Source organism: Mandrillus leucophaeus, unplaced genomic scaffold, assembly GCF_000951045.1.
Source record: "Mandrillus leucophaeus isolate KB7577 unplaced genomic scaffold, Mleu.le_1.0 Scaffold938, whole genome shotgun sequence".
Taxonomy (NCBI): Eukaryota; Metazoa; Chordata; class Mammalia; order Primates; family Cercopithecidae; genus Mandrillus; species Mandrillus leucophaeus.
Genome location: NW_012110230.1, coordinates 880808 through 903025, shown reverse-complemented (window position 1 = coordinate 903025; position 22218 = coordinate 880808). Strand labels below are relative to the sequence as shown.

At 35.9% G+C, this 22218-nt stretch overlaps 1 protein-coding gene across 3 annotated transcripts; it reads left to right on the top strand.

Moving 5' to 3' along the window:
• The first annotated feature begins 642 nt into the window (after nt 1-642).
• On the top strand, nt 643-19119 carry ATP6V1G3 (ATPase, H+ transporting, lysosomal 13kDa, V1 subunit G3). Of its 3 annotated transcripts, XM_011970253.1 has the most exons (5): nt 643-713; nt 904-1020; nt 4968-5013; nt 12484-12584; nt 18691-19008. In XM_011970253.1, exons 2-4 carry the CDS (start codon nt 939-941, stop codon nt 12533-12535), a joined length of 180 nt encoding a protein of 59 aa, XP_011825643.1. In that variant the 5' UTR covers nt 643-713; nt 904-938; the 3' UTR covers nt 12536-12584; nt 18691-19008. The 3 variants fall into 3 exon arrangements, with proteins under 3 accessions (XP_011825643.1, XP_011825642.1, XP_011825641.1); XM_011970252.1 differs by lacking the exon at nt 4968-5013; XM_011970251.1 differs by lacking the exon at nt 643-713 and having other exon boundaries at nt 921-1020; nt 4996-5013; nt 18691-19119.
• Nucleotides 19120-22218: the final 3099 nt, after the last annotated feature.

Genomic DNA, 22218 nt, shown 5'->3' with positions numbered 1-22218 from the left:
GGAAAAGCCTTATTCTAAGTCAAAAGATTAGCCTTTCACTTGAAATAAAAATTTTAGTTACATATAAATGATACTTTGTGATTCTTCTCTGTGACCAATATTCTCATTTGTCCAATTGCTACTGGATCGAATCAAATCCAGTATGATGGATTTTATTGTACTGTCTTAGGACAATACCTACCACAAACACTGAATAATATAAAATGCATGTTTAAATTATTTTAACCCCAAAACCTACAGTTATAATCTATCTCTGTTACGATTACTACTGCTAAAATTACTAATTGTTTAGTCACAATACTAAGATCTCCCTGGAACTTCAACCTACAGCATTACTTAAGAGCAGCACAATGCCCAGAAGAAATCTTTTCATTCCTGTCACCTGAGACCTTGGGGGAAAAAAATCCTTAGTCCACTTTCTATGCCCAAAGCTAGGGAATCTCTTTCCTAACAAAAGATTAACACATTTTCTGCAAGCAGATAACTGAATCACTAGAAACAAAGAAAAAGACCTGAAACAAAGTACTGAAGGGACAAAGAACAAGAAAGATCTTGTTACTTAAAAGAAAAATTCAGTAAACATGTCAACGTTTCTTGGAAGATTAGGGAAATTAACATTCTTAAAAGGTCTCTTACTCATTATTTATAAGTAGATGCAACACCTCATCTATATCTCCTTATCTCATACAGAAGAGCTAAGATTGGCAGAAATGGTTAAGTTCTCAATTTATTCACATTGGTTTAACTTGTTTTTCTAGATGCCACCTTGGGCTTTCCTTGGGACCCAGCTATCCAGGCCAATCAAGCCAGTTTGAAACAGCTGCATTTAGAACTCTCTGTTGACACAATAATCGGAGTCACATGTTAATTTCTGAAAGAATAAGTGAACCCATTACTTCCCAGATTTCACAGAAGCCACTTGCTTGGAGCAGACTACCATGACGAGCCAGTCTCAGGGAATCCACCAGCTTCTTCAGGCAGAAAAACGGGCCAAGGACAAGCTAGAGGAAGCCAAGAAGAGTAAGTCTCACTTGTGAGGGGTTTGTCACGAAATAAACGAAGCAGTGGAATGCAGGATAAGCGTAGACTTTTGGATTAGGCAGACCTTGTTTCAAACTTTGGTTTACTGTACTCCCTGTGAGACCTTCACCCATTCATTAAAATTACCCAGCTATATGTTCCTTATTTCTAGAGTATGGATGAAGTTTCCTCATTCAGATTCTTTTGAGAGGTCACGTGTTCATGGACATTAAGATTATAGAGATGTGGGCTTAAACCTTGGCTATGCCATGCCTCAGTTTTCTCAACATTGTTAAGAGATAGACAACTTCTGGATTTAATCTACTTATTAGTGAGTAAACCTGAGCAAATTACTTATTTTTTATAAGCATCAGTTTTCATTTCCATAAAATCAAAATAATAATAGCTCATTCTCAAACCTCTTGATAGCTTTTTAATATCTAATATTTTAAAATACTTTCATTTTATTCTCATTTTCTACCTCTCTTTTTATTTTTATTAATTTATTTTCAAGAGACAGGGGTCTCACTATGTTGTCCTGGCTGGACTCCAACTCCTGAACTCAAGAGATCCTGCTGCCTCAGCCTACTAAATAGCTGGGACTACAGGCACTTGTCACTGGACTCAGCTGTCTTTTCATTTGGTCATGCATTCATGTACTTACATATAGAATGTCCTCAATGAACTTCAACCCCTTTCCTATTCTCTTTGATACTCACAACAGCCAAATGAATAGGATATTAATATTATTCCCAATGTATGTAGAAATTGAGTCACTGATTTGTTCAAGGTTATATTTTAAAAATAGAAAATATTGTGCCGGGCACCATGCTCATTGCTTATCTTTATTCCTCACAACCTTTACTGAAAAAGCAAAAGTGAAGCTTAGAGAAATTGTACAACTTGTCCAAGGTCACACAGAGGGTAAATGGTAGAGACAAGATTTAGATGAGCTGTAATTTCCAAGCCCAGATCTTAACCACTGTGCTTTACAAAATTTACACAATTTGTATAATAAAAAAATTAATATGTCTCAGACCTACAACTGGAATTCAGGTTCCCAAAGCCAAGACTTTTTTTTTTCACTATCCCATTTCATATCACCTCATTATTCAATCTACAATAATTTGCAGTGTCATTCGCTCTCCTTGTGATTGTGTGTCCTGCCTCTGCAATTAGATTCAGTCTGGCAAAACAGGGGCCATATTTTCAAAATGTTACTTATGTAACTCTTGGGATGAATGTAGTGATGGGATTGGAGTAGGTACTGAATTATTTAAACGTAATAAATGAAATGAAGGAATATATTACAACATAAGAAAGTAAGTCTGGAATAAGGCAGGTACACGAAGGTTTTCAACCACAGGTAAACTCATTTCCTTTTCTTAAGATAAATAGATTTCCTGAACATTCAGCAACATGGGCATCAACAACACAAAAGGAACGACTCCAGGTGGAGATGATAGAAGAGGAAAGGAAGAAGAAAGAGAGTGAAGGCAAACTTTACCTATTTCTCAATTTCTTTTCCTACAGCAAAGTGTGGAAATGGTTGCAAGACGATATGAATGCAGAGTAATTTTATAGAAAACAAAGCAGTTCAGGACTGTGGTTGAAACAGCATAGAGAACTTTCTCTTTTTAAAAGTTTCAGGGTTTTCCTTCCTTCCTTCCTTCCTTCCTTCCTTCCCTTCCTTCCTTCCTTCCTTCCTTCCTTCCTTCCTTCCTTCCTTCTTTCTTTCTGCCTTTCTTTCTTTTCTTTTCTTTTCTTTTCTTTTTTTTTGAGACAGGGTCTGCTTCTGTTCCTAGGCTGGAATGCAGATGATCTGGGCTCCTTGCAACCTTCATCTCAGGCTAAAGCCATACCTCAGCCTATAGAGTAGCTGGGACCACAGATACACAGCACCACACCTGGCCAATTTTTGTGTTTTTGTACAGATGGGGGTTTCGCCATATTGCTCGGCTGGTCTCAAATTCCTGAGCTCAAGAGATCCACCTGCCTCTGCCTCCCAAATTACTGTGATTACAGGAGTGAGCTACCATGCCAGGCCTTTTAAAACACTTCTTTAACAATATTTAAAATTTTCAGAACAGAAGACCAGATAATTTAAAGATGTGATAGTTATGTTGCCTTTGCTTTCTTATTATGGAGGATACAAAATGAAATATTGAGTATAGATTAATCAATATTATTGTATAACCCAAATAATTTTTACCAACCATTTCTCCTTTTTTCAAGTCCTTAAAGAATAAAAGAATTGCTAAACATGCAAGTTGTTTTGGGGTGGGAGCCACTAAGGGCAACCTGGCTTCAAATTTCAGAATAAAGATGAAAGTCCAATTTCTTTTCCTTTTCTCTAGTGAATATACTGTCCTTGGGCAATCTTTCCTTAGAATTCAGTATTGAAAAGTACATATTGTCTTATTTCTATACAAAAATGTTCATTTCATTTGCCAGTAACTTAAAATACCTGCATACTTTTTTCTTAGCCTGCCATGTCTTTGTTCATGAATATTCAAGGGGATATTCAACCAGTAATAATAAATACCCAGGCTTTAAAGACATGCTGGAAAATATTTTGACTTTCAACAACTAACCTCTGCACTCAGTTTTATGGAGAATGTCAGCCTGTCCTCTTTGCCTCAGAAGCCACAGGCTTTGAGGTCAGTTTTAACTGGATAGAAACTGTTTTCTTAAAGCTATCAGCAGGCATTACAGTTTATAGTTACAACAGCTTACTCACATAAGCAATCTATGGCAAAATAGAAATATTACCTTATATACTAGGTATGTTATAATTTCCCTAAAGTTTCAGTGGTTTTTGTTTCATTTGTTTATTTAATTCAATAAGTGTTCATTGGGTATCTACTAATTCCAGGCCACTTTGATGTTTACACTGATGAATAAGACCTAGTTCTTCCTTAAAGAACTTCCCAGTGAGATAAATGCACAAATTACTATTTTAAAAAGGGAAAAGAGTCACGATGACAGGAGAGGTAAAGATAGTTATCATTTTAGTAAACCCATACACTTTTGCTTTATTTTTCCACAAAAAGATTCATTTGAAATTCTGACATATTAAGGCATAATGAGATTCAGAATGAGGACCAAGAAGTCACAATAGTGAACACCACTATTAGAAGGTCTATGGTCATTTTCTCTTTCTTAAATCTATTTACAAGACTCTCAGAAACTTGGGCATAGAGAGCGAGAACAAGACTCTTGAGTGTATTATTTTTAAGAAAAAGAAAGAGAGGAAGAAGGAAGGGCAAGAAAGAGGAAAAGATAAAGAAAACAGCAATTCACATGTTAATCGTTTCAGGAAAATGCAAGATTAATACGGTTATTTTTATATTATGCTGCAAAAATATTAATATATTCCAATAAGGAGAACTGCCTCAGATCCTGGTGCAATTACTACATAATACAGTATATGATCTATTTGTTTTGCCTTTAGGGATACAGATAAGGGATTATGAACTTGATGTATCAGGAACTCTCCAGAAGGCCATGAGGTCTATAGAAATTGAATATGCAGGTCTCTGCTCTCAAGACATACACCAGCTACTGAGAGAGATGAAATCTGACAGGGACGTGGGCAGGAATGTGGACAGGCTTCGGAAGTCAGACTGGGAAGTAGTAGACTATAAAAGCATTGGCTTGAGTTGAAAACCTATGATTCTTAATGTCATTTAACATCTCCAAGTTTCAGATTTTCTTTCTGTAAATAAAAATAGAAGTTATAATACACGCAGACACACATACATATGAACAAGAGGTTGCAAGAATCAGAAAAATATGTGTAAGATAGTAAAGCAAAATACACACTAGAGTTATTTTTATTTTTAATATATGTCATGTATTTTTGTATGTTACTATAAGTAATAACAATAGAAGAAAGAAATAGACTAGAATGATCTCATTCCATTTGTTTTTACCCCTGCTGTAAGTTCTGGGTCTACTTTTCCTAAAACAAAGAGACTGGGACTGCTTCTGGTAGGATGACTAGAAATGTTCAGATATTTGTCTGTATTCACTGATTACAGGTTATATTTATTAGTTAAAGCTCTCACACATATTTATGTGCAAAATAGCCTTACTATTTTGGTTGAATTTAGGTGAAATCACAGTAGTTTGCACTACTTTAAATTATCTTACCTAGATTCGATGCTCTTTACTTAATAAATTGTTCATTAATCAAAACATAGAAGTGGGTGTGTTGGTCCAAGACAAGTTACCTAAACATCAGAGATCTGCCCTGGAGATCCAGGTTGGGGTATTGACCTGAAACTTCAATCAGAATTAGATTAGAAATTCAAAGTACCATTATCAACAGGAAGAATAGAGGCTTGTGTTTCTCTGAAATATGTTGCATTTTTACTTTTAGTCATGACCTTTTTTAAGAGAAGTATTTACTTCACTTACACCCATTGCAAACTTTTAAAACTCTATAGCTCTGCATTAACATCGTTCTGAAATACTCAAATGCATGCAATTCAACATCACATAAAGAACTCATATTCCCAAATCATTTCTGAACATACATGGTAAACTCTCCTAGAAATAAACACTCAATTTATTTACTTTGGAAGCTGCAGAGTAGCATTTGTGCTTAACTAAAAATGACAAATTGCATTACAGGATAGAGATTGAAAGAAACAGCAAAAAAAAAAAAAAAGTAAATTTTCCAATCTGGAGATGAGAAAAATTGAACAAGCAGTTATAATAAAAATGTCTAAAAGCTGTAGACAATTGTAATACAAGTGAAGAACACACTTTCTCTAAAAATCGTATGGTCAGTGCTCATCCCCTACAGCTGCTCTGCCTGGGTGCCTCTCTAACTTCTGCTTCTTATTAGCTGTGTGACCTTGGGCGGGTTACCTCTTAACCTTGCTGTGCCTATTTCCTCAGCCTCAAAATGGAGATATTAACAGTACCTACCTCATGGAGTTATCATGATTAACTGAGTTAACACTTATGAAAGACTTAAAGCACAACTTGGCATATAGAAGTTGCTCAAGAAATTTTAGCTATTAATATTATTTTAATATCCAATAAAAAGAATTCTGTTGCAAAAACAGCAAAATAGTTAAGTCCTGGAGATTTCTTAAGCTGGTCCTCTATGAGGTCTTTCATTGATTTATACTTCGGTGCAAAATAAATACTTAAGAAAATATTTCTGCATTCTAGATAATACATCAGATAATACTGTAATTCAGATTTATTTTTGTGGGTCTATAGGATGCCAACCATCAATAATTTTTTTAAATCAGCAAATTTCCTATTTGCTTCCAATATGCATATATTCTGAATTATTTAAACAAGCACCTCGATTTAATAAATTCTTCACTATGCAAGTGGATGCTTTTGTTCATAAAGACAAGACTTTTAATAAACTGATAAAATAAAAGTTGTTGTATAAGAATTTCATGGCCTGTCTTACAAGTTTTGTAGGCCTGTAAATACTTCCTCTTCCTTTATAGTCCACAGACTAACAGGGTATTTGTAAGTGTATTAGGCTTTCATTTCTTCAAGTGGGTAATATTAAAATAATAACCACAGAGCATTTTCATCTATTAATAGGATTTGGTTATATTCAGTCCAGGAGCTACACAAAACTATTTATTGTATTTTTAACAAGGACAATACAAGTAGAAGAAAAGCAAAAGAAAATATCCAGGAAGTGGAGATCTGACAGGCAATAGATTTAGTGTAAGAGAAGCTCTAGCAGTGACAGTCACCAAAGGAGAGGTTGCCTCTTTGTTTTTCTGGTGACATTTCTTTCCCAATGTTTGTAGTAGCTGGGAAAAGTAAGAGCATTCTTTGAATCAGGTTGGTTTCATCTTAATATTGACAACCCCCTAAAGCCAAGAAGTTTTGTTTGGTTTGGTTTTGCTTTGTTTTCTGAGTGGTAGAATAGATCAAAAATTGTTATTACTAACAGAAATCTTCAAACATTACCAAAGTACCCTTTGTTTATACAGCAAATAAAAATGGCTTCTGAACTGTTTATGCATATTTTTGTCAGGTGGCACATTCATTTCAATATCTACTCTTTTCACCGCACTAGGGTATCTGGCTTTGGCTCCAATGCTCAACTAGCGTTGTTTTCTCTATGCTCCTTGCTGATTCTCTGCATTTGTTTCCTAGAGATGCTGTAACAAACTACCATATACTAGGTGACTTTAAACAGAAATTGATTATCTCAGAGTTCTGGAGGCCAGAAGTCCAAACAGAAGGTTCCAGCAGGGTTGGATCCTTCTGGAGGAACTAAGGGAGAAACACCCATACCTCTTTCCTGGTCACTGTGGTAGCCAGTCATCCTTGGCACTCCTTGTCTTGCAGCTGCATCGTTTTAATCTGTATGTCCATCATTACATGGCCTTCCTCCCTGTGTGTCTGCTCTGACTCTATGCCTCTGTATTCAAATTTCCCTTATAAGAGAACCAATTATTGGATTTAGGACCCATCTTAATCCTTTATACCTCATTTTAACCTGATTACATCTGCAAAGACCCTATCTCCAAGTAAGGTCACATTTAGAGGTACCAGGAGTTAGGACTCCAACATATCTTTTTGGGGGGCACAATTAAACCCTCTAACTGTCAAATCCACTTGACCACCTTGAGCCCTTATTTTATTTTCTTTGTTCTGCTTTGTTGGTTAAAACTTCTCAAAGAAATTGCCTATATTCCCTGTGTCTACAATTTTTCATTCCATTTTCTATTGAACATTACTTCATATAACTCGACCAATAGCTCCTCTTGCCAAGATCACCAGTCTTGCTAAACCCAATGTTAATTCAATATCTCATTCACAATTAGATCCCTCTTTCATCTTTGAAACTCTTTCTTCATTTGACTTTGGAACACTACTCTCATGGTTGGCTTCCTATTGTCTTCTCAATCTCTAAAGTCGGGACCCCAATTTGGACCTATTCTCTTATATATCAGCAGATACTTCTGAGGTGGTCTCATCTAATCTCATGGCTTTACATACCAGCTTCATGTTGATGACTCCCAAACTTGATATTCCCAGCACTTGTTGCTTCCCTGATCTCTAAGTTCATGTAAATGTCAGCCTTCTCAGCGTCACTATTGGATATTGAATAGGCATATCAACGAAATTGCAGTATTGACTCCATCCCCAAAATAAAATGTTGCTGTCATCATTGACTCGTACCTGTCTCTCATGCTCATGTATCAGCTCCACCTCCAAAATATATCTACCCTCTTCTTGCCAGCTCCACTACTACTTTACCATTTCCAGCAATTATTAACATTTGCCTGAACAATTGCAGCAAATTCCAAACTGATCTTTCTGCTTCTCCTTTACCCCACAGTGTATTTTCTATTTTCACCACACCAGCCAAAGAAATTTTTTTTTTTTTTTTGAGACAGAGTCTCACTCTGTTCCCAGTGGCGTGATCTCGACTCACTGAACCTCTGTCTCCTGGGTTCAAGAGATTCTCCTGCCTCAGCCTCCCAAGTAGCTGGAACTACAGGCATGCACCACCATGCTTATCTAACTTTTGTATTTTTAGTAGAGACGGGGTTTCACCATGTTGGCCAGGATAGTCTTGATCCCTTGACCTCATGATCCACCTGCCTCGGCCTCCCAAAGTGCTGTGATTACAGGCATGAGCCACTATGCCCAGTCAAGAAATCCTTTTAAATCACAAGTAGTATTGTGTCACGCCTTGGCTAAGAACCCTTCATGAATTTAGTATTCCAAAGACCAAAATTCTTACCATGCCCTGTGAGATCAATATGACCTGGTCCTGCTACTATCTAATACCATCTCCTAACATTCAACCATCCTCTTCTCTTTGCTCCAGCCATGATGGTGTTTTTGCTCTCCCTTCAGCATGGCAAACATCCTCCCACCTCAAGGCCTCTGCACTTGCTGTTCTCTCTGCCTGGAAGACTTCTCCCCTTCAGATATCTGCATGACTAGTTGCCTTATTCCTTTAGGCCTCTGTTCACATACTGTTTCATCTGAGAGGCCTGAGCTGTCTAAAGTAGAATCCACCACCATGTTTCTCTACCCCTTATTCTCCTTTCTTCTTCATCATCATCCCTGACATATTATATACTTATTGTCCATTTTCTATTTTTATCTCCCCAACTACATTCAGAACACAAACTCCATGAAACAAAAAGTTTGCAGCTTTCACTGCTATATCCATAGATCTACAATAGTGTGTGGTGCATAATAGACATCTAGTAACATTGATTAAATATCTCTTATTTCAGTTCTCTGTGTCAGTTCTCTGTGTCATTTGATACTGCTGGCCATGTCCTTCTTGGAATGTTCTCTTCTGTCTTTTGGTTTCTCCTACTTCTCTGACTACTACTTGCTCCTTCCAAGCTTCCTCCTCCTTTTTCTTGAAGGTTGAGTGTTAATATTCCCCCAAGTTGAGACTTTAGCCTTCTTTTCTCCTCATTCTGTATACTCTCCCTTGACTTCTGTCTAAATCCCATTGCTATAACCAGCATATAAACAGGCCCCAATGACTAACATGCAAATCTCTGTCCTCATTTCAGACCTTCCTCCTGCATCCCAATCTTGTCTGCCCAGCTGTCCTCTGCATACCTCCAATTAAATATCCTAGGGAAAGCTTCCAGAGGCTTCTCTAGTGACAGCCTGAGGACTTCTCCTCAAACTCATGCTTTACTCCTTGCCTTCTTTTTTTTTCACTCCTTGCCTTTTTTTTTTTTTTTTTTAGCAAAAGGCCCCTAGGAATTGAACCTGTGTTCCTAATAATGATTTAAAATAATTAACTACTTTTGTCAAGCATTTTATATACATTTTAATAATCCCTCCAATAACTTTTTATAGTACATTATTAACTCTGTCTTATAGATGAGAAAACTCAGTAACCTGCTAAAAGTTACAAAGCTTCTAATGTTTTATTGCAGTGATGCCTAGTGCATGATTCTGATTGCCTTAGATGATAAATGAAATCCTATCTTCTCCATCAGGAAGAGTCTAGAACAAATTTAGCAATCAACAGAATTAGGTTTCTCTGTACCTCACGAACTTATCACCTCTGGGAACAGTCAGTTCACCTGGCCTGTCCTAATGAGAAGGCCAGGAAGATTCCATCTTCGAGCATTACCCTTTGTCTCCTACACAGAGTTCAGTGTGTAAAATTGCTGCCCAAAATTGATTTTCTTAATCCTTTTCCCACAAACCACCTGAAAATCAGTCCAAATGTCTTTTCTTCCCACTTTTGGTCACAGCAGCCATGTTTTTAATGCTTACAAAGAAATAAGTATAATTTCAGAATTGCCATATTCTTACACAGAGAGAGAAGCAAGTTAGAGGTTAGTATGAGTGGATTTGATGCATGCATTTTGCTTCACCTCTAACAGAACAGTGGGCTTTAGGCTCCAGTTTTTTTCCACTGGATTAAATCAGGTGGAGCATATGCAGGCTCTCACACAGCAGCAGCTGCTGAGTCTATCCAGAAAATTGCTGTGCCAGCAACGATTTCCCTGTGGCTCTCCCATTTAATTGAATGAGAACCAGCAGGTGACTGGTGCCATGACAAGGGAATCACAGACACACTCTGAGCCTGTCACCGTGTGATGGAGCTAATATACAGCCTCTTAGTGGAGTGCTGAATTCTGCTCAAGGGTAGGGCACACAGAGCCTTTCCTATGATTTTTTTTTAATGTGCTAGAGAGGCATAACTTTAAAACCACTATTTTTAGATATTATGCAATTAAGATGGAGAGTAGTGAGGCATGTGATTTATTTTGTAAAATAATTATGTATCCTACAACCCATTGTTACTAAACAAAAATCAACACATTAACATTCTGTATTTTTGTCCTGATGTAAATGACAAACAGAAGAAAGCAGGTTGGAGATCAAGGAATAGTTTTTCCTACCAACATATCATTGATTTATTCTGTTCACAGAGAATCTCTGTGAATAACATACATGTAGTTGTCACAAAATGGTTACAACTATAGAGAATGAAGGAATCGGTATATACAAAATGGTAATGAGCATTAATTAAGATAAAGATAAGCATTGCTATTAATGTTCCATTAAGCCTCAAGCAACAGAAGAGCAGCAGTTTTCAGCAGACCTTGGATTTTAAAGAAAGTGTAGGCAGAGCGAAATGTCTGTCCTGAATGAGGACTTCCCAGTTCCATTCAAGGGTGGGAGACATTAAAAGAGACACATTTCAATACGTAACTCAGTGACTCTTTTTATTCCACATACATACAGTGACTAGTGAAGCAACTCAGAAGAGAAAGAAATTGAGAAATAATCTCTGTGCAAATGCTGCAAAGGTAGATACATACATAGGTAAATGGAAGACAAATAAAAGTTTACACTCAGATTTTCTTTCATGCTACCTGAGAACACATTTTTTTATAGTTCAAAGTCTTTACAATATAACAAATGGTTGACAGAAATTGTAAACAATACTTAAGAAACATTATCAGAGGAAAAATCTATTAAATGGGCAAAAGAATATAGGTATTTTACTGAAATTGAAAGACAATAGATTCATAGAAAAAAAGAATTTTAATGTAGTTCAGAATTTCTTTAAAGTTTTAATGATCATGAAGCATTAGTAGCTAAGCCCCAAGGTGGTGGGTGGAGAGAGCAAAGCACCAATTAATATTAGTCTATAACCGCGCCCCCCCCACCAAACTTACTCTTGTTGTCAGAAAAAGTCATGTGCTCAGCTAATGATTACCATAGCATTGTATTCGTCTAAAACTTTCATTTATGTTGTCTGCTAGCTTAAGGCTTACACCTTTGCTCTTAATAAAAGAAAAAAGGCTACTTAACTAAATCTCCTAATCATTAAAAACAATTGGTTTTATAGCCACTTTCAAGCAAGTTCCCCTCAGAGAAAGTTACAAAAAAAAAAAAAAAAAAATTGCTTTGATGTATTGTGAGGCTTAATCAGACCTTGTAGAGTCAACAAATGGTAAGGAAAAATCCCAATAAACCGTTTTTAAAAATTGTAAGTTTAGTTTGATAGAGTCTGAGTTGCATGTTTGTAGCGATTTTGGAGATCTGCCAGTGTTAAATAGGATCCAGTTGGTGTGGACTGAGGGATTCTGGCAGCAAATCAAGACCGAAAATCTGACCAAATAATGTCTTTTTGAATAAGTGACAGCTAAAATCTGTTCTCTGGCATTACTGCTGTGAGTAAATGGGCAGATATTTTATTTAAACATGTAAGTGTGAAAAAAAAGTTGTCATTTACGTGCCCTAAAGAATCCTACAAAAAATAATAAAATTTTCAATATCTATTGTTTTTTAGTAAAGTTTGCCATTCTAGAAAAAATAATCAAAAAATAATGAAGAATGTATCTATTTTTAAAAAACTAAGTTTGCAGTTCCATATGCATATGTGTGTAACATATATATACAGTTATTTATATATATCCTTGTTAATATATGTATATATATAAAATTGTTAATTTTCAGGAAAAGGAAAGCGATTGAAGCAAGCCAAGGAGGAAGCAATGGTAGAAATTGACCAGTACAGAATGCAGAGAGATAAGGAGTTTCGATTAATACAATCTAAGGTGAGTAAGAAAGTCAGCACTGGCCGGGCGCGGTGGCTCACTCCTGTAATCTCAGCACTTTCGGAGGCCGAGGAGGGCGGATCACAAGGTCAGGAGATAGAGACCATCTTAGCTAACACGGTGAAACCCCATCTCTACTAAAAAAAATACAAAAATTTAGCCGGGCGTGGTGGCGGGTGCCTATAGTCCCAGCTACTTGGGAGGCTGAGGCAGAAGAGTGGTGTGAACCTGGGAGGTGGAGCTTGCAGTGAGCCGAGATCGTGCCACTGCACCCCAGCCTGGGCGTCAGAGCAAGACTTCGTCTCAAAAACAAAGAGAAAGTCAGCACTGTTTCTTATGCAGAATAGATAAGACGCATATTCATAAGGTGTAATATAGAATACTGAGAGAAAAAAATATGCTGCAATTGAGCAGATATAGTTCAACCAAGCTGAACATCAAGCTAAATCTTAAACATAATAATTACTGATTTTACGTTTCCACTTTCAACACATTTTTAATTTCTCACACAAAGGGTCAATCAGTAGTTATTATGTAATATATAGTATATGTTAAAAATCATATTCACAAATATACAAGTTGAATGGATTGCTTAAAGTCTCATTCCTACCACTGATTGTTGACTAACATATTTTAGTAAGCAAAAACTTGAGAGAACCTGTTTTTATATAAATATATATGTTTAGTTACATAAATAACATTTCCAAGATTTACAAATGACCAAAGTAGATATTGCTGCAAATTGCTGAAAAGCTTTCTGGTATTTCCTGATGTTTCCCTTTGCAACTGGCTGACTCATTCAATAAATCTTTCATTTAGAGATAAAGAAATGCTTTTTCCTACACTGGCATATTTTTAAATATCTGCAGCTTACTGTAAATCATAAATGCATGAAATCTTTGGAGCCTACACCTTCCTTTCCATGTTGCAACATGGGCTAAAAGAAAGTGCTAAACTCCATGTATCATAACTAAATTTTTTATGACATTTTATTTTGGCCTCAGTAAAAATATAAACAAAGCTCTGTGCAGGAGCCTGACATTTCAAATAAATTATTAGCAATTTGGAAATCTTCTTTATTTACAACTTTTATTTTAATGGTAATGGATAAGGAGTTCATGTAGGATCAGATAAATTGGACTACATAATAACAAAACCTTTTTTGTCAAATAAAAAATGTCCTTTCTAGGATTAAGTGGACCACTCAGCAAACACACAAATTTTTATCAGTGTTCAAAAATAAGAAATCCTAAAGTCCTAAGTTCATACAACCCTCCATGACTGGCCTTTGGCTATCTCTCTCACCACGTTTTCTACCACCCTAGACTCTATTAGTTCTGTTCTATCCATATTGGTCTTTTGTTCTTCCTCCAACAGATAGAACATGCCCCTACCACAGGGCCTTTGCATGTACCATTCTCATGTCCTATATTTTTTTTCTTTAGATACATTCATCTTTCTCTGATCTCAATTCAATTGTTAGTGCCTCTTCCTTATCACTTTATCTAAAATTGTGTCTGTCATAAATACATATTGTAGTCCATTCTTTTTCCTCATAGCACTTAGCATTATCTGATATATTTTATATTTACTTTTTTTGCATATTGCCTATCTTTCCTTCTGGGGCTTTAAACACCAAAAGAATCATTTCTTGGTTTTGGTCTCTATTTTCCTAGACATTAGAACAGTGCCTGCCACACAGTAGACATGCAATAAATATTTGTTGAAAGAACGAATAATATTTTTTCTTTGATTTTCTTTCTTATTGAATCCTATTATAGCCATAATCTATTAGGACCTGAGAAAATAATCATCCTTAACATTCTCCAGCTTTGATTATCTTGTATAGGATATTTCTGATATAATTATTTCCATTTTTTTAAGTAATAACAGAACTGATCACAATTTCAGAAAGTGCTGGTGTTAAATCTCTTCAAATATCATTTCCCCAGAGGAATCTTATCAGATATATATCTTGTTCTGGTTATTTGTTTTCTGCTTTAGTTCATAATTAAATAATTAAAACTCCTCATCGCTCTCATAATTAGCACTCCAAGCCAATTTCACAGTTATTTGATCAAAAGCTCACATAGAAAGGTCAGCATATTTAAGCCTCGGCTACTTCAAGCATATTGTAAAACCATTAGCACAGATCTTCTCTCCTTGGCGTGACCTCCATATGTCAGGCATATTGCTATTCCACTTAAATCTCATCCTCATTAACCCAGGGCAATTAAGAGGTCTGGGAGGAGACTCAAGAAACCAGCCTCCTGTCTGCTGTGGGTGTTGTATCTTGATGTTACTTTTTGTTGCTTTTTAGCTCTTGTTAATATATGTGATTTTTCAAGTTCCCTGACTTATCAACGGAAGCAGGTATCCCAATGTGGGCTGTACATTAGCAAATATTGTTTCATCAAAAATCTATTTATCCCTTCCTTAGTGCTACCCTATCTAAAGAAGATATTACATTGCTAAAAAGAAATCTGGACTATAGTAGAAAAATTAAATCTGTTGTTAATACAAGTAAAAGTCAGATAGATCATGAATCTAAATAGAAAATCTGAAAATGAGCCGGGCGCGGTGGCTCACGCCTGTAATCCCAGCACTTTGGGAGGCCGAGGTGGGCGGATCACGAGGTCAGGAGATCGAGACCATCCTAGCTAACACGGTAAAACCCCGTCTCTACCAAAAATACAAAAAATGAGCCGGGCGATGTGGCGGGTGCCTGCAGTCCCAGCTACTCGGGAGGCTGAGGGAGGAGAATGTTGTGAACCCCGGGGGCGGAGCTTGCAGTGAGCCGAGATCGTGGCACTGCACTCCAGCCTGGGAGACAGAGCGAGATTCCGTCTCAAAAAAAAAAAAAAAAAAAAAAAAATCTGAAAATGGTTGCCTTGGGCATACTGAAGACCTTTATATCTTTACTCTGTCTTCCTGAATTTATATCTCAAGAGCATTTTGTTTGCTGGAGACAGTCACAAATTGAGAGCATAAAATTGTTTTTCTTGTGACGATGGGACCTGAAGCTCTGCTTTACCTTAAACTGGAACATTTAAACAACTTATAAGGAAACGTATTGAATATTTAAAGATCTTCCATCACCATCAGTCATTATGGTGTAAAGCTATACATCAGTTTCAACACTGACATTCTGAAAATTAAAATGGAGAAGTCCTCACATGTCACTCTTAAACCTATCATAACATGTTACAGAATTATCGACTACTAACTTATACATTCTTCCAAACATTCAGGTAACAGGCTTCCACCAACATGAGCAACAGAACATAGGTAATGAGTTCTCTGTAATATCAAGAGATCTGATCATTCTACTCAATACGAATGTATATTGAGCATCTATTAAGTGTCAGATAGTGTTTAAGGCACTTATAATACATCAAGGAACATGATTCTTGCCTTTGTGCCACTTACCTTCATTCACTGAAACTCCTACATGGGTTAAATCAATACTCGGCCTGCAGATATCAAGATATGGAATTCTTCCCTAGGAAAACCATTTAAAATAGTATATGACTAGTCATTGTTATAGTACTGCATAGGAAACACTGCAGAAACTCAAATCACTGGGCATCAAATAAACTCAGAAACAATATTTTGTTTAATTATGCAGGATGAGACACGGCATTATGGGATATTACAAGGGTATTACAATGTTTCTGAAAATACAAAACAGATTGGAAAAATTTGAAAAGTACAAGTAGAGTAATCAGTGAAAATTATACTAGTAATCACTAACATGTACTGATTACTTGTTCGGAGTTAAACTTCTGTGCTAAGAGTCATCTTTATAAGTCTGTCTGGAAAATGATTAGGGTGTCTTGAAAAGCCACATTAAGAATTCAACTAATATTAACAGCTGTCATTTATTGCTGCACTGTCCAAAATGGTGACCACTTCACATGTAGCTACTAAGCACATGAAGTGTAGCTAGTCCCAATCAAGATGTGCTTTAAGTGTAAAATACATACCATATTCCAAAGACTTAGTATGAAATAAAAGAATGTAATAATTTTTATATTGATTGTATGTCAAAATATGAATATTATTAGGTTAAATATATTATTAAAATAACTGCACCTACTTCTTTTACACTTTTAATGTTGCTTCTAGAAAATTTATAATTTTATATATATACACGAGCTGCCTTTGTGGCTCATATTACACTTTTGTTAGACACAACTGCTCTGCACACTTACCAATGAATCTGGTTTGCATTTTATAGTATCTTATCAAATGGGTGATATTATCCCTATTTAAAAAAATAGAGAACCTGAGATTGAGATTAACTTTTCCAAAGTCATTCGCAACAGTTACACTAAACCAACCCAAAGACAACTATTTTTAATACTGTTCCAAAGAAAAGTAGGTAATAGTTTCACAAGTTTGTTTTTTATTTTTTACCACTAGAAGACATTGAATTTAGACAATTTTTTTTAATTTAGTAGAATCCCACTTAAGACACTAAATTTAGAGGAAAAATTTTGAACCATTTCAATAAGTAGTTCTCTTCTATTTTAAAATTTCTTCTTAGCAAGGGAAATTCGATCCATATGTTTCTGCTTCTTGTATACTCACTTATCAAAATGTTATTCTGCAAAAGTTATTTGATGTCTTAGAAGCTGTAACTTTTCAAAATTATTTTCTTTGAACTGAGAAGACCCCATTGCCTGGACTGTAAACAGAAAAGAACTCGAACCCAAGCACTTCAGTGGCATTTGATTTCAAGCCTAGGACTCAAAAAGATCATGCAGATTTTAGAATTTAGAATAGTCTAACCACCCTGAAGTAGAAGTCAATCATTACTGGAGTATCTTGGATTAAATTAAATGCATACTTTTCCTAAACACTCACAGAAGGAAAAAGCAAACAAACATAAAACAGTCTTCTTGTCTTTAAAATGCCATGTTTAAGAAAGGCTGAATTTACAAAGGAGATACATTAGGAGTTGATTTTTTGCTTTAGTAAAGGCTAACTTTCAAAGTGTTTCACTGCAGAATTCCTTTAAATTGTTAACTCCTCTGATGAAATTATATTTTGGTCAAATCATTCCTTGATAAAGAAGCTACATGGAAAGAGAAGATAATGGAAAATAATGGGAATCTCTGGCAATTAAAGAGCAATTAGAAAGATATATTAAACTGTGTCTACAATTATGATGTAACTAAATGAACAAGCATATTCAATTTGAAAGAAATACAACTTACACTAAATTTTTCAAGATAATATCTATTACCCAAAGAAACACACTTCAGCAGCTGGGTGCTGTGACTCACGTCTGTAATTCCAGCACTTTGGGAGGCCAAGACAGGCAGATTATGAGGTCAGGAGTTTGAGAACAGCCTGGCCAACATAGTGAAACCCTGTCTCTACTAAAAATACAAAAATTAGCAGGGTGTGGTGGCACATGCCTGTAGTCCCAGCTACTTGCGAGGCTGAGGCGGGAGAATTGTTTGAACCTGGGAGGCGGATGTTGCAGTGAGCCAAGACCACGCTATTGCACTCCAGCCTGGGTGACACAGTAAGACTCTGTCTCAAAAAAAAAAAGAAAGAAAGAAAAGAAATACATTTGTGCACATAAAGGTATCTTACAGGACACATTGTGAATGTCTTCCTGATAAAAACAAGACACAATTCAGATAATGTATTTTAAAAATAGAAAAACTAGTTATTCAGTCTTTAAAAACCAGCAAAAGTGGGTTTAATGGTGTCTTTCAACTATGTTTTCCAGACTTATAACTCGGAAGGTAAACAATAGGGAATATATGGGAACTAAATGGAAACGATTATAAATACATGAAAAATGTGATGGAAAAGAACTTCTGGGCACGGTTTAATGATTACAAATGTGTATTCAATTTGTAACATGTGGAGGTTGGTTAAAAGTGAAAGTAACCTGCTATGACCAGTTTCAATATTTTATGAAAGTTCATCCTTCCCACTCATAGCATTGGTGATCCTGTTGGTTCTCCGAAAAAAAATCTACAAAAATTGTGCATCATAGGACAATCATCAGTAAACAGGCTAGGACAAATTTAACTTGTAAAACAATTGTATTATGATATGAATTCTGTCTGTTTTGTTTTGGTAGATAATGGGCTCTCAGAGTAATCTCTCAGATGAAATAGAAGAACAAACATTAGGGAAGATACAAGAACTTAATGGATACTACAATAAACATATGGAAAGTGTGATGAACCAGCTCTTGAGTATGGTCTGTGACATGAAACCAGAAATCCATGTGAACTACAGAGCCACCAACTAAAAAAAAAGGTGTGTGAGTGCCACCTGGTTGCTTATGGCTTCATGTTTTTATATTAAAAAATTTGAAATGCGAACCTTAAATTTACATTTACAAGAAATGTGACATAACTCATACACCAGCACTGAATTAAACAAAACAAAATACCACTGTTGCTATATCTTTTCTAGTAATAATTATGACCTTATCATTTAACTTGGAGTAAGTCAAGAATGCAGAAGAGTAACATGTTTTTTAACACTTGAAAGAAATACATGGTCATGACAGCTTTTTAGTGGGCGTGGGTTTTTTATTCCTTCTCCTTTTCATCGATTTAGAAAATGTACTCTTAATTGTGTTAAAAGGTAATTTGCTAAAAGATCATCTTTAAGCAAGATATAATTATGACTCTTCAACAGATCTAAAAATGAACATGTCAATGGTTTTATTTAATTCAGTAATCAATGAGGAAACCAGTAAAACAGAGAGACAAGAGACCAAGAGTGATGGGTTATATAGCCATTTTTAAACATAGATGGGTTTTATAATCATTCTGTCTGTCTGATCTCAACTAAACAGATACTATTTTAAAAGAAAAAAGTAAATGATAAATAAGCTAGTAACAGATTTTGGAACTTTGAAAAAAATTAAAAAAAAAAAAAAGAAATACAAAGAAAACTCCCAGGGGATATATTAGGTTAGTGTACTACTAGCCCAGTCAAGAATTTAGCTAAGCTACATTCTTGTTAAATACTAAGTACTTTGTTAGCAAAATGTACATATTACCTCAATCCTACTGTGTAAGCAGTACTAGTGCTCTTGTTTTACAAAATGAGAAGCAAAACAAAGGAACTTGCCTGGAGTTGTTTGTATAACAGTGGCAGCACTGGGCTTCAAACTGGGCAATGTGACTCCAATGTTCACACCCTTCACTTCTTACCAAACTGCTTACCTGCACAGCTCCTGTATTTGCATTAGTAAGAAGCATGGGTACTATAAAGTCTTTGATTTTCAAGTAATAGATGCAGACAAATTTTAATTCCAGTCTAAACAATAGTTAATTATTGTCACCAAACTATTCATTTAATCTTCAAATATATGAATCTCTGACTATATGTATAGTTTGGTAACAATAATTAACTTTTGTTTAGACTGGAATTAAAATCATAAACTGAAATGATTTTAATTGATCATTGTTTTAGATCAGTGGTCCCCAACCTTTTTAGAACAGGGACCAGGTTCATGGAAGACAATTTTTCCAAGGATGGAGGGGTAGCAGGGCAAGATAGTTTTGGGATGAAACCGTTCCACCTCAGATCATCAGGCATTAGATTCTCATAAGGAACATGCAACCTAAATCCCTCACATGTGCAGATCACAATAGGATTCGTACTCCTATGATAATCTAATGCCACTGCTGATTTGACAGGAGGCCAAGCTCAGGTGGTAATGCTTGCTCAACTACCACTGACCTTCTGCTGGGTGACCCAGTTCCTAACAGGCCACGGACAGATACCAGTCTGTGGCCCAGGCATTGGGGATCCCTGTTTTAGATTACTAGTATCATTGTTTCTTTTTAGGAGAAAAAGTTAAAATTTTATCACATATCTTAGTATCTCAGAAATAGTCCATTTTATATACATGTTAGGTAAATGGAGGAAAATTTGAATTCTATTTGTTTCTCCATTTTCCCAACTTTTGGGGCAAGGAAAACCAAACCAGTTTATTGGTTTTACGAGATATAATTCCACATTTATTAGAACGAAAACTGATTCCCAGTTAAAGAAGAGAAAGATATCAAACGTTCCTAGGAAAACTGGCTCCCATTTTTTGAGGGAGTGGAGGGAAAGGCATCAATTAAAGTTGTGTCTCCCTGACATTAGGACAGCATTGGAGGATTTCTACTCAACACAGACTTGGAGAATTCAATTTCTCTATCCTGCAGAGCTTAGATAAATAAAATAATGACTAAAATTGCACATTTGGAGAGTTATCATGTGAAAAGATAATTCCGAAAAACAAAGCATTGTGATTTGCCTTATATCGTAAGATGTAGTCTTCTGTCTTATCTCATGAAAACCATGAAGACGCCAGTTTTCTGGATGTGAAAGCTTGAATATGTTACATGGAGCACTCAAGTTAATAATAAATTCCTGAGCCTGCACAAAAGAAAGGATAATCTTTTAGGCCCTAAATACTATAGAAACACATTAAAGTCAGTAGAGGATTTTTCTCAGAAGTAAAATGGAGTCAGGCCTAGAGGCAAAAGATGAGACTTGGGTGTCAGCACACTGTACATCCAGTCCTGCCAGCACCACCAGCTTCCTATGTCCTACTGGCAACTCAGTCAACCTCTCTGGGCCTAAGATTCTTTTTTAGTGCTGTAATCCATAAAATGGTGTTGAAATAAATGATCTGTGTAGGCCCTTTAACACTTACATTTACATACTAAGATCAATTTTTCAAAAGCAGTATTTGTTACTTTCAGTTTTTTCATTCACTATTGTAGTATTTGTCAATTTCTCAACAATCTCACATCTATTCTAAACACTCTATTGTTAAGAGCATGTGCTGTTGCTGTCCCCAGTATCCTAGTTTCTATGTAGTTTGCATATTTTTACATTCAAATATGGTTTCACATCTTTGCCTAACTGAATGAGTCATTTTCCAAGAACTCTCACACCCTCACAGATGGTAGAGCTGCCAGGTTTTACTTTATTTACATATGAAAAGGTTTTATGTATTTCAGAGCTAGCTCACTTATCTATGAGAGCTTTCTCAGTCACACAAAAAAAGTTGACTTTTTTGCACATGTACTTACATTAAAAGGCTTTTTCTGTTCCTGTAGATGTTTACACAGAAATAGAATAATGTTAGCATGTTTTTAATTGTTCTTTACCCTTGTTTTGATCCTTTGCACAATCAGAAACTACAAAATGAAAAATTATTCCATTCAGTTCTTACTCATTTCCATTGCACTCAAAAACAAAACCATGCAATTTACAGGCTTGCAAAGGAATGCAGGGATTTTGGTTTTTATTCTTTATGTTAGCACACAAATACAAAGTCAGGAATTGTAATCAATGTATCACAGCCATTACTTTCTAGATGGATAGAGCTAGTAGAAGAGAGTTGGCCTGAGTGTGCAGAAAGCTGCCACCTTTGAAATATCCCAGCTAAGGCCATTCTAGGTCTTGCCAACCCCCAACATGTCAGAGTCCAGCCTAAATCAGCACAGCCACATTACCTGCTGCCAACCATGAATGTGGGCATGAGCAAAGAGGACGTCATATGAGCCACCCGGAACACTCATAGACTCATGAGCAATAATAAACATTTTAAGCCATTGAGTTTCAGGGTGATGCATTATGAAGCAAT